This window comes from Pelodiscus sinensis, chromosome 5, assembly GCF_052426305.1.
Source record: "Pelodiscus sinensis isolate ZL-2025 chromosome 5, ASM5242630v1, whole genome shotgun sequence".
NCBI classification, from domain to species: domain Eukaryota; kingdom Metazoa; phylum Chordata; order Testudines; family Trionychidae; genus Pelodiscus; species Pelodiscus sinensis.
In genome coordinates, this window is record NC_143056.1 from 52,022,821 (window position 1) to 52,035,399 (window position 12,579).

The 12,579-nt window shown below is 44.9% G+C and overlaps 1 protein-coding gene across 2 annotated transcripts in view; it reads left to right on the plus strand.

Moving 5' to 3' along the window:
* Nucleotides 1–5,216: 5,216 nt before the first annotated feature.
* The window catches only part of PRKD1 (protein kinase D1), a 258,627-nt gene continuing 251,264 nt past the window's right edge, over nucleotides 5,217–12,579 (plus strand). Inside the window, exon 1 of one of the 2 annotated variants that reach the window (XM_075926994.2) lies at nucleotides 5,217–6,029. In XM_075926994.2, the coding sequence (XP_075783109.1) occupies nucleotides 5,838–6,029 (192 nt within the window). In that variant the 5' untranslated portion in view covers nucleotides 5,217–5,837. The remainder of the gene's footprint in view (nucleotides 6,030–12,579) is intronic. The other variant, XM_075926995.2, reaches the window with a different exon arrangement.

A 12,579-nucleotide genomic window follows, 5' to 3' on the forward strand; every position in this document is an offset into this window, starting at 1 on the left:
TAAACAGGGATGGAGTTTCAGGTCATAGAGTCAAAACATGGGTCCAGTGGGAGACACTGAGCAGAGAATCCCAAACAATACTCATCATCTGAGGAGTGCAAGATGGCAGTCTTCTCTACTACCTAAGGGCACTATTTTGGGGATGAGGGAGGGGGGGAAAGGGAGGCAGCAGTCATGTGTCCCCTGACTATCAGGAAGCAAGGGGAAATGACACAGATGTTGTGAATTACTTCTCTGCTCCTCCCCTCACCAGCCAGGAGGGAGAGGCTGTGACATAGTGGGGGCATGCTGTCTGCTCTGTAACCCAGTGTGGTGTGGTGGTGGTGCCTTGCTGGTTGCCGGGCTTGGGCAGTGGGATGTGGGTGACCTCCACTGGCGGCTATTTGTAGCATGGCCCAGCAGGACAGCGGATGAGTCACTAGGCAAGGGTCTCACAACCTGTCTAACCAGTTGCCTTCCAGGGAGAGAGACAAAGGGAGGAAGGTGGGGTCCAACCCCTGGCTGGGGGCAGGGCTGGAAGAGAGTTTTAGTTTCTGTCTGGGAAGCAGGGGAGAAGGGGCTAGGGAGGGGGATTGTAGGGCCCAGACACACCCCATCTCGGGGGGGGGGGTGGGGGGGCTGAGGTCTCCTAGTCCCAGTTCCTGTAACCAGATTACATTTGTGCTGTGCTGTATCTTGGAGAAGCAATAAACTCCCTCAATCCTACTGGCTGGCAGAGTCTGTTTGTGCTACTACAGGGGTGCAAGAGAGGGGAAACCCCAACGCGCCATCACAGAGGCATGAACACAAGCCAAGTAGTTTCCCCTCACTCCCTGATAGTCAGGGGAATGGAAAGAAAAGCAAGCAGCATCCTGGCACACATGGCTGCTGCGTACCCTCCTGACCCCGATCTCCTGAAATGGCATCCTATCCATAGATGTAAACTGTTGGAGGACAAGAGAAAGGTCCCGCAGTTGTAGACCACTTCACACTATATCCCATTTCTTTCTCCTGGGCTAATTGATACCTACTGGGTCAGTATCAGGAGGTTGTTGAGGAGGTGTTTAGACTTTGTGGAGCCATAAAAGAAGTTCTGGAAGAGGGAGTACAACCTTGCATATTGCATGTGGGTAAACACCAGGTTCTCCCTCTTGACACAAAAGGTACAGGTGTCAATGGTATCAGTAAACCCTACCACCCATGCATGAGTGCTCCCAGCTCCATGGAGAAGCCCCCAAATTATATTGTCAGCAGGTGACAAAACTATGGTAGAGGAGCAACTAGCCCACAAGGGATTCTAACTGTTGCAAGGCAGCACTTTAATCTGCTGCTTGGTCTCCGTGGCAGGATATTGCATGAAGATATTCATGGCATGGGGCACAGAGCAATAGAAAAGAATAAATTGAGCCTAGTTTGCAGAGTTCCATGATAAACATTATCAACTCTATCCCAGTTCATTGAAGTTCATGGTTAAATTCCTTTTGATTTCAATACAGACGGATCAGGCCCTTGTAATTTAAGCTCATTTGGGCATGGAAATATGTTATCATCCAAAGAAAAGTGTCAATAAATGTACATCATTTTGTCATGATAGACAAAGATGTTAGGGATTTTATGTTTCTTTTTCATGAGCTATGTACTTTAAATAGCTAGACTGAAAAGAGTGAAGGCTTGAAAAACAGAACAAAGCTAGTAGCAGCAATGCAAGCATGGAAGTCATTTCAGTGGATGTGATAACAGCATCTTTGTCACTCTCAACTTTTGTTCTGTCGTAGGTGGCAGAGGTTAATGTTCAAGGATAAGCTGCTGCCATTGTCTCCAATATTGTCTTGACAGTTTCCTTCTCCACGCAGGGCTACTGTTTTGTACAGAACAGTCTTTACAGCTCAGCAGAGGCAAAAATGGAATTGACAGGAAGACTAGCAAAGAAATTATGTTAAATCATTTCTCTCCCAGCCAGGCAATGCATGTAAGAACTCCACTCCCTTCAGGAAAACAAGAAAAAGGAGAGCCTATCAATGTTCCCTCAAATCCTTTCCCTCCATGTGCAGAATAAATTATGTGCACTGAGGACTGTGTGAATGTGCCCACCAGTAGAAACAAAAAAACTATCTGTGGGTGCTCTGCTAATCAGCTGGATGGCATTTTGAATTTCTCCTGAGTGGCCACACAAGCACACAGCTTACAGGGAATATTGGTCCCTATTAGCCTGACCACATATGTGAGGGGTGGAAGAAAAACTGATGATCTAGCAGCCTTCTATCTCATCCCATTAAAAGACCCGGGAGAAGAAAAAAGTAAAGAAACAATCTACCCCTGGCTTAAGCAACAGGAAATGAGATGCTCCTGCCATTGAATCTTTCTCAACACAGCTGATGCACTATACATTTCAATGGGGATAAAAAACAAAACAAAACAAAAACAAACAAAAAACCCCAAAAAACATTAAAAGCCCTTGCACAATAGGATACACATGTTGCAAAGATAAGAATGTTTCACTGCTGTTTAGCAAAATGCTCCTATGAAAATGTGTCATTTTTCCAACAATATATGTCAGGTGTCACCAGGTGGCAATGCTATACATAATTGCCCAAATTCTTTTTTTAAGGGGCGAAGGGTAATAGCACTCCATATGTAGCTACATGCTGTAGTGGAACACAAACTGTGCCCAGGCCTTTCTCATGATGCATCTCTACATATGGTAGGGAAAGGCTCTGGTGGCTCCATTCTGTCACAGCATTTCACTGCAGTGGGAAAAGACTCTGACAATGGGGAGACACAAGGACACTACCTTGCTAATAGTCATGGAAGGCACTCCTTGGATATGTAGGGAGCTGCATACAGAGCTTATGCTAGAGGTTCTGGTGTGCAGGGTACTCTTCTCATCAAAACCTATGCCTCACTGCCTACTACAGATGTGAAATTGTAACCGTGTACATGGTTAACCGATGAGCCTGGGCTCCTCAGTTAACCTTCATGGGTACATGCAGGTTCCTGGTAAGCAAGGGGAATTGGCCTAAAAGTATCAGAGGCAGAAGTGCGCTGCGGGAGCACAGAGCCAGTAGGAGCTGGCTTAAAAGCAGGCCCCCACAGACCTCCTGCTGCTCCACTTGTAACTGTGTAACCACTGAAATTTCCAGTGGTTACACAGATACTTAAACACAGTTTAATATCCCTATTGCCTATGCTGCTATTTATACCTGTGCTAGTGAGGTATGCACAGTGTATGTATTCACACACTTCTGTAAAGACAGATGCACCTTTAGAGTGTGAGCAAAATATTCAGTTTTGGGAAGATAAACTGGATGATGCTGTTAAGTTTGTTATGCTAAATTTTGTGTCAAGCACTGTTTGAACAGAAGTTCACACTCTGCCTTGATCTGTGACTGGAACAAATTCTTGAGGTCAAGTTTTAAGTTGAGATTCCTGAAACATTACCTGTTTGCTATTTGTGACCATTTTGTTCTAGGACTGGTTTATATATATCTAAATAAAATACATTACACTTAGAAAACACTCCCATATTGCCATACTGAATTCTTGTCCATTGGGAAGCTGACTGGCAGGCCACAGTGATCTGCTAGCTAGTGCTTAGCAAATGGGCAGAAGTCTTTTTTTTAACCTCTGAAGAAACAGTTTCCATAGTTACACTAGGGTCAAATTTAGAAGGCTAGCACCAAAAATACATGACTTCTAGAAAAGTGAAACTCTGAAACAGGAATAATTAGTAGGGATCAAGAAAATGCTAGGAAGGTGTTGGGTTTGTTATTATATTTGGTATTAAAAGTGGAATCCCTGTATACTGTTTGAAGTAGATAACCCAGATATGATATGGAAGTTTCTAGGCACTATTGTAAAACAAATATCAAGGATTTGTGATAGCACAAGAACTTGATGGATCAAAAAGATTCAAGGACAGTTCCTAGGCAACTAAAATGGTGCCTACACTAATACTAGAGTATCCTTTGGCTATAATATTCCTGTATTGATCCCCAAGACTAGTTTTGATTAGCTATAGAGGGGACTGCAAATAAACTGCTTTTTCCAAAGTGATCACATTCTGGATAGGAGGACAATAAAATAAGACATCAAGGACTGTTATAAAATATTAACACTATATCTCACAATGATGTGCTCAGGGTAGCTAGTGCAAAAAAGTGGAAGAACAACTTATATATATGCAACTTATAGAACTAGAAGCAAAGCTGTGGTTGTAGCACGGGCATGATGTGTGTTTTGCAGCAGTAAAGTCAAAATAGAAGAATATGTTTGGAAATGGTTATTTAAAACCAAAATGCAAAACTTAGCTGTTAAATGCAAGAAGAAATATTTGCAACCAAGTAAAGTGATTGATAAACATGCTAAGATAGTCATGTACAGATACTCTGAAGGTGCACGGCATTATGTAGAAGACCAAACTAAAAATGGAAATAATTTGAAAAAATCTGGCAAGGAATACTATGATTCCAAATTACAGTCAACAAAGCAGCAGCAGTGGTTGGTGTGTATATGTGTGTGTGTGTGTAAAATTCCTACTTCAGTGGAAATAAAAACCCAGTTCTTGAACTGCAGATGAAGGCAAATATTTCCTGAATCCAGTTAGAAACAGAACATAATTTAGCTGTACAGTTGGGAATTTATTTACAAAATAAATTGAAGAGACATTCCTTTGGTATTCAGGTTATTTAAACTTCACTCCCATCAAGGATTTCACTGATTTGCAAGGGGAGTTTAGTGGTTCAGGTTAAGTGGCACCATGCTTGAAGCCTGCCTGAGTCTCAGAGAGCTCCCACTTAGCAACTAATAACGCAGCCCGTACTTCTCTAGAGGGAAGTTATTTTAGGTAGGAGAATGGGATGGATCCATGCCCCCCACCTACAAATAAATCACCGAGGAGGAGCACCCTGAACAAGTGGCACAGCGGAGACCAGGCATCTCCCCTCCCCCGCCAGCGTGTGACAGGCTCCTGGGGGGATGGCACCACGCACCGCTCCGCTGGAAGGGAACGCGTGCAAGAGGCGGTAGGCGCTGGTGACAGGGTTGAGCTCCTACTTCCATACAAACCTCCGCTCCCGCGCAGGCGAAAGCTGGCGCTCCCCCCCCCCCCCGCACGTCCTCTTAGCCCCAGAGAGCTCGCCCGCTGCCGCAGGACCCCCCAGCTTCGCCGACGTTGCTCGCGCTCTGCCTCCGGGCGGCGTCACCTCTGCCCAGGGCAGGATGAAGGCGGCTCTGAAGGTACCACCTGCGCCCAGGCTGGGGATGCTCGAAGAGGAGCCCCTGGCGGGGGCTGAGAGCCCGGGGCCAGGCGGGAGGTGCGGGCGCCAGGTGTCACGGGCGCGAAGGAAGAAGGCGGGCGCCGCAGGGTGGGGTTAGGGGCTTGGGTCTCTTGCAGGGAGAAAGGAAGTGGCCCAAGTGGGCCCCTCCACGCCGCGAGGGGCGGGTGAGCGCGGCTAGAGGGAGGCGGGCACCTCGGCTCCCTCCGGACACTTGGGTGCCTGGCCGGCTGCTGCTCCGCCGGCCGCCGTGTGGTGGCTCATGGCTGCGCTGCCTCCACCCTCCCCCTGGGCTCGCAGCGTGCGGCGCGCTGACCGCCGCCTTCAGTCCGCAGCCGGAGCCAGCAGCGGCGGCGGCACCTCGGCGGGGCTGGGCTTCCCCCTCGCTCCGGGCGTCTCGCCGCCTTTTCCTGTCTGCATCTTCCCCCTCCCCCCGCCATTTTCACCCGGGAGCGGCGCCGGGGCTTTCCAGGCACTCGGCGGGGGGATCTGCACCGCGCCGGGGCTCCCACCAACTTTTCACGCCGCTGTCTCTCTGCCTCTCCCCGCCTCTCCCGCCGCTCCTGCGCCCGCGGGAAGTTTTCCATGAGCGCCCCTCCGGTGATCCGGCCGCCCAGCCCTTTGCAGCCGGCGGCGGGGGCTGCTCCCGGCGGCGGCATCTCCTTTCACCTCCAGATCGGGCTGAGCCGGGAGCCGGTGCTGCTGCTGCAGGACTCGTCGGGGGAATTCAGCCTGGCGCACGTCCGGGAAATGGCTTGCTCCATAGTGGATCAAAAGGTAAGAGGGGACCCAAAGGCGGAGCTCCCGCCCCAGACTCTGCACCGCGCCCGGCGCCCGCCCTCTGGCGCCTTGTGAACTTCCCTGCTGCCCAGCGTGACCCCACCGCCCGGGGGGCTCGGCTCCGTGGGGAAGGCAACGATTGCGGAGAGAGCCGCTCGTCTCCCCTGCTCCAGCTGGCCCCGTTCTCCCCGCCTGGCCCCATGCACTAGTTGGGCCAAGTCTAGCTCGGGACGCCGGCTGACTCGCTGCTCTCTTAGTCGCCATGCGGGCAGGGACCGGTTCCCAAGCCAGCATTGCGTTTGGGAGGGGAGGGGACAGGAGGAGACTGGTGGGGTTGGGGGCTCCTAGGTGGCTGGCACAACAACTCCCTGCAACAGCCCCGCTGGCGGAAAGTTTCCACTCTACAACCCGGGAACCCAGCCAGTGGGCAGCGCTCCTTCCCAGGCAGGCCATGGCCAGCAATCCAGTCGCCTTCCGTCTCCCTGAGTGCTGTACCATTTGATGCAGGCTTTGACCTTGCGAGCTGACACACTTGTCACGTATTATGTGGCAGTTTAATGCGGGGCAGCTGGTCTCTCCAGAGGATAGGGAGCGAATTTTCTGCAGCTGGGCGATAACATGATCGGGAGGGTAAACCACAAAGATCTAGTGCCCTAATTCCCCATCAAACGATGTCAACAGGCCAAACAAAGCTTTTTAGCGCTCGTGAAGCATTTGGCTTTTAAGAACCATTTGGGGGACAAATTGAACTGCGTGAAAACGGAAGTGATGATAAGTGGCAGGCGCCAGTCTGTGTAGTATAAATGGATGAGGGTAGACGGGGGTCGCTGGAATGAGCTGGTGCAGAATTTCAGCCTTGGGAATTGGCAGGTGACCTCTGTGTAAAATGAGGCTAATTGAATCGCTCCCTGTCAACAGTCTTTCTGAGCTCTGTAGTTGTAAAATCACCCACTAGTTAAAGTGTGTAGAATGCTAGGCAGAAATATTTGTCCCAGGAAGTTATGAAAAGTGACAAACTTTGTAAAGATGACACTGAATTCCTTGGTTTGCTTTTCATTTGGAATTAGCTAACCTGAAATGTAATCACAAAGTGACTATATTTGTCCTTTGTTCCTTCCCCCTGCTGTACTGGTAAACCCACCTAAATTGGCAGTCACATTTTCAAACCAATTTTTTTCTCTCTAGTAGAGTGTGAAAGACACACACAAACAGGTTACATTGACTGTATCATGGGAAACAGTGAAAATGATGAAACAGGATGCTGTCAGATACACAAAATGAAATAGTACAGAAGCAATTTCTATTTTTTTCATTATAATGATCTTAGGTATAATAGGTAAAATAATTTCACACTAGATCAGGGGCATGTTTGTTTTTTAAGTTGATGGTCTCAAGTCTTGGTGTAAATCATATAAAGTTTCCTCAAATATGGTGAACTTTTCCATTTTGTTTATTACAGTGTATTTAGTAAACATGGTTTCCAAATACTTTAAATGTGTCAGCTTAGATTTAGAGGTTATTTGCTTTGATATACACACTTATTTAATTAAATTCAATAGGGAAACATCCTTTTGTTTAATATTACAGTGTTTATTTTCAAAGCTAGACTGAAGCAGAAGGCAGATGCGAAGTACTTTTATCCTTTTGACCATTCATAACTTATTGGACTGGAAATAATGAACTGCACCCACATCATTGCGTCCATTGTTCATAGTTTTGTGCCCAGACTAGCATATTTATTTAATATGTTTGAAGTATCCCAGTGTGCAGTATTTTGTGTCTGAAATGTTATTTCACAGTAGTAGTATGTTGCTTAAAGAAGGACTACTAATTTAAATTTGTTCTGATGTCTGACACATTACGCTTTTAGTAAGAACCTGCATAAAAATCTTAAAACAGTTATATTCAGTAACTGTAACATCTAACTTCATTTGAAAGAGAAATAGACATTAAATTGTTTTAATTCATTCCCATGGTCTAGCAAAGCCCCAGTTTGTTGTTCTTCAGGAGATGTTGAAAAGGTCATCTGTTTTTCACACGGAGAAGATAGATTTAGGGAAGGGAATGGTTGAAGAAAAGCAGTTTTGGAGCTGATGGATTACATCTTTTTAGATTAGAGTAATTTATAAAGTATTTTAACTGGCAGGATTTTCAGTCAGAGCGCCATCCTACATGGCATAACATTATTCACGTGAGTAGCCTCATTATGCACAATATTATTTGTATGAGTAAATGTACTCCTTGAAAGTATATGTAGGATTGAGGCCTTAGTCTTTAAGGTGCCACAGGAGTCCTTGTTTCTGTGGACACAAACTAACATATCTACCCCTCTGATAAATTAAATGTTTTCTTCTGTTTATCAAAAAGTTAGCATCCAAATATTTGAAGCTGGTGACTGTACTAAGTATACACACGGAAAGCACACTAGCAGCAGTAACTATGGTGTCAACATCTTGTAGCTGATCACACAAGAATTGTGAGATTCTTTCAATTAAGAAAGAAATGAAGACTCTATGGCTACGTCTAGACTGCATCTCTCTGTCAACAGAGAGATGTAGATTAGGCACATCGAAATAACTACTGAAGCAAGGATTTAAATATCCTGCACTTCATTTAGCGCAAACATGATTGCCGCTTTTTTTCTAAATGGAGTTTTAAAAAAAACAACCCAGCAGTCTAGACGAGGATCTGTCAAATAAATCCTTTTTCGACAGATCCTGTATTCCTCAAAAAATGCGGTTTACAGGATCTGTCGAAAATGGGTTTATTTTCGACGGATCCGCGTCTAGACTGCCGTTTTTTCCGAAAAAACTCCATTTCGAAAAAAAGTGGTGGCCCTGTTTATGCTAATGAAGCACGGGATATTTAAATTCCTGCTTCATTAGCAATTTCGTTGTGCCTAATCTTCATCTTTCTGTCGATAGAGCATCTAGACGTAGTGTATAATAAAAACTAGTATAGCAAAGAACAATTCAGCCTTCTGTGGAATAAGTGTCCCTTCAACTCCTTATTTTTCCGTGTTTTTTTTTATTCTGAACCATTTTATGCTCAAGAGCTTGAAATAAGGTGTGTGTGTGTTTTTTTTTAATTAAGAGTGTGTTTCCTTGTTACCTTACCATGTGCTTGTCATTTTTGGAAGGGTTTAGCACTGTAACTTGTTTAAATGTTAAGCGTTTGCTTACTTTTGATATTACAGGAAATTATAACTTGCTTGTTAAGGTTAAGAAGGAAATCTCATGGAAATGACTGTTATACTGAAACATCACGCTGTCTCAAGTATTTTTTTGCCTGTAAAGTAGGTACCTACTATCTACCAGGCAAGTACTCTGCTTTATGAAAGATGTCCATAATTTGTAACATGAGGCATTTCACTGGACTCCAGGAGATGCAATTCAAATTAAGTTAATTCTTCCTTTTTGGTTGCCATAATAGAGTGTATAACTCCATTGTCCCTTTTCTGTGGTATTGACTTTAGCTATAGGATTGCTCATACAGCCGGTCCTCGATTTACTAATGAGTTACGTTCCAAGCACTTGGTCGTAACTCGATTTTTTCGTAAGTCGGATTACATTCACTGATGTACGGCCACGCTGTTTATAAGTGCGAATTTTGTTCGTAACTCGGGTTCCGGCTGTATAGGAGGCTGGTCGTAAATACGAACGGTCATAAATCGATGCGTTCGTAACTCGGGGACCAGCTGTATGTGTCTCCCTAGATTAGATCCTGATCCCGCAGGAAAGTCAGATTTTTGTGGCCATACAGTGTCTCACTGAAGTCAGTGGAGCTATGCATGAATGTAGAAAGGAAGTGTGTGAGTCTCGCTGTAAGATTGGTGCCAGTGCCCCCGACCCTGTAACGATTTATGTGCTTTCAATTTTATGCAATGTCAGTAGCACTATTAAAGTAAATGAAACCTTTCACAGTGTATGAAGCATATGCTTGTAGGAAGAAGTCCATGTAGGTGTGCATGTATATGTGAGTAATGTTAGCATCTGAAATGTAAAGGTTAAGGTGTTTTTACTTTGTCAGAAAATGTGGTTATATTAGCAACTAATATAATGTGAATGACATGGATGGTGAAGGGAAGGAAAAAGACTGTCAAAAGTTTATTGATCTGTGTTGGCCAGAAAAAGTGCTATTGCACGTTTATCATCCTGAGATTGTTACAGGTTGCACCTTTCTAGTCTGACACTTTCAGGTCCGGCAACGTATGTGGTCTGGCATGATTTTAGTTAGTTGCATGTTCACTTCTCATGGGTATGGCCAAGTTTCTTGCGGGCCCATAAAGTTCCTTTACCTATCATGGCAAGGATACAACTACCCCACCACAAAAGTTACTTAACTCACTATTTCCTTTGCCTAATCCAACATGACGCCTTTTACTCTAATTGGTCTTTGGCAGGTATTCCTTCACCAAATTCCTTAAACTAATTTCCACAACAAGTTACTATTACAGATTGAATGTTTCTGGTCCAGCAACATCTGTGGTCTGGCAGGACTGCAGATGTTGCTGGACCAGAGAGCCCCAGAGGCTGGCGGTTGGGAGCCTGGCTGAAGGGGTGGGGGTTGACTGGTGGACCAGGAGTGAGGGAGGAAGGGGCAGAATTCATCAGCAGAGGGGTAGGAATTGACCTCCCCTGGTCTGGCAAAATTCCTTGTTCAGGACTGCTCATGTCCCGAGGGTGCTGGACAAGCAAGGTTCAACTTTGATGGGTATAGTAATAGGGTTGTTAACGGGTTAACCTGTAAGCATTACCCTTACTGGGTGATGCTTATTGGTTATGATTAACCAGTGGTGGGCTTCTCCAGTCCCATGGGGCCTGCCATTGGCAGGGTGACAATCCATTTGATTTTGTTGACATCTGGCTGAGGCATCAGTTTGCCTTTCGTCTTTGAAGACTGGTTTGCACCTACTTTTCTAAACTTGGAACATGTCTCAGAAATGTTATACAGTAGAAATTCACAAAGTTACGCACCGTGTTACCACACATATTTTACCAGGATAGTAATTCTGATGGATAGGAGGAATGCTGGCCTTTTCTGAAGATCCCAGCATTCAATAACCAAACGATTAAACTCAGGTAGCTAGGAGATACTGTCAGGGAGCCAAGAGAGCAAATGGGGGAAGGTGTTGAGATTTGAAATGAAAGAAATCCTATGTTTTTTTTTCTTTGGTTAAGTTTTAAGTCAGGAGTTGGGGGAACAAGAAGAATTGAACGAGGCAGAACTACCATGCCTACAAAGAATACTGGGCATGGAAATGAACTGGACCTTGTAGCATGGCTCTGTGAGTAGATGGGAAATGTCAATTTAGACATGATCAGGTTATTTTCTTTGTTTAGTTGTTGGGTTAAGCTTCTCTGTGCTAAGTCCATGTGCCCCACCCATACACTGTACTTTAAGCTATATCCCAGGGATGGAATTTCTGTGGTTTTTTTAAATTGTTTTTTCTCAGTTACTTTGACACCCCAAGCAACCAAGTATGCTTTATCAAGTATTTCTTTTTGTTTTGTTAATAAAATCACCTTTTTTAAGGCTATGGTTCTTGTGTCCTGGAGGGTAATAGGTGGTCTGTATACATTCCTAAGACTGATACATGTGGATCAGGAATCAGCGATCACAGCTCCAGTTGGCTGTGAATTGCCATTCCAGGCCAGTGGTAGCAGCGGGAGGTGGTGTGGACCAGGACACCCATGGATTGATGATTTGTAGCCAACAGGAGTTGCGATCACTGATACTTGTGGAGGCACTGGTAAATATAGCAGTGGGAGTCCATCAGGTGCTAACTCTGGTGGAACAGGGGGTCTGGCCTGCTGGCTTGTATGTCCCCATCCCTGGTTTAGAGATTGCTTATATATTGTAAGTTATTTTCCCTCCCTGTCCTTTGTGTTTACTTTATCTTTTACACCCACCATTTCCAAATGTCTTAGTTCAACTTGGCTCTGTCAGACTCAGAAAATGTACTTTTACATATATGTGTTTCAGGATAAACTGATGGGTTCTGTACACAGTAGAACATCGGCGTTATGAACACCCTGGGAATGGAGATTGTTCGTAGTGCTGAAATACTTGTAACTCTGAACAAAATGTTATAGTTGTTCTTTCAAAAGCTTACATCTGAACATTGACTCAGTAAAGCTTTGAAACTTTATTTTGGAGAAGAAAAATGCTGCTTTCCCTTTTTTATTTAGTGGTTTACATTTAACACAGTACTGTATTGTAGTTGCTTTTTATTTGGGTCTGTGTTGCTACCTGATGGTGTACTTCTGTTCCAAAAGAGATGTGTGGTTGACTGGCAGGTTCTTAATTCTGGTGTTCTTAATTCTGAGGTTCTACTGAATGTAGTGTTACAGAGAACTGTCCTTGGTACATTTGGGTATTGTACAATCTAATCCTTCTTTGAAAATGAGCCTATAGCATGCTTTGTTCCCAGTCATCATACCTGGTTGAACTCAGTATAACCTTATTGTGTCATAGTAGTATAATAATAAAAAGTCATAATCTGCCTTTTTCCTTGGCTATTGCAGCTGTGAGAATGACTTCTGCT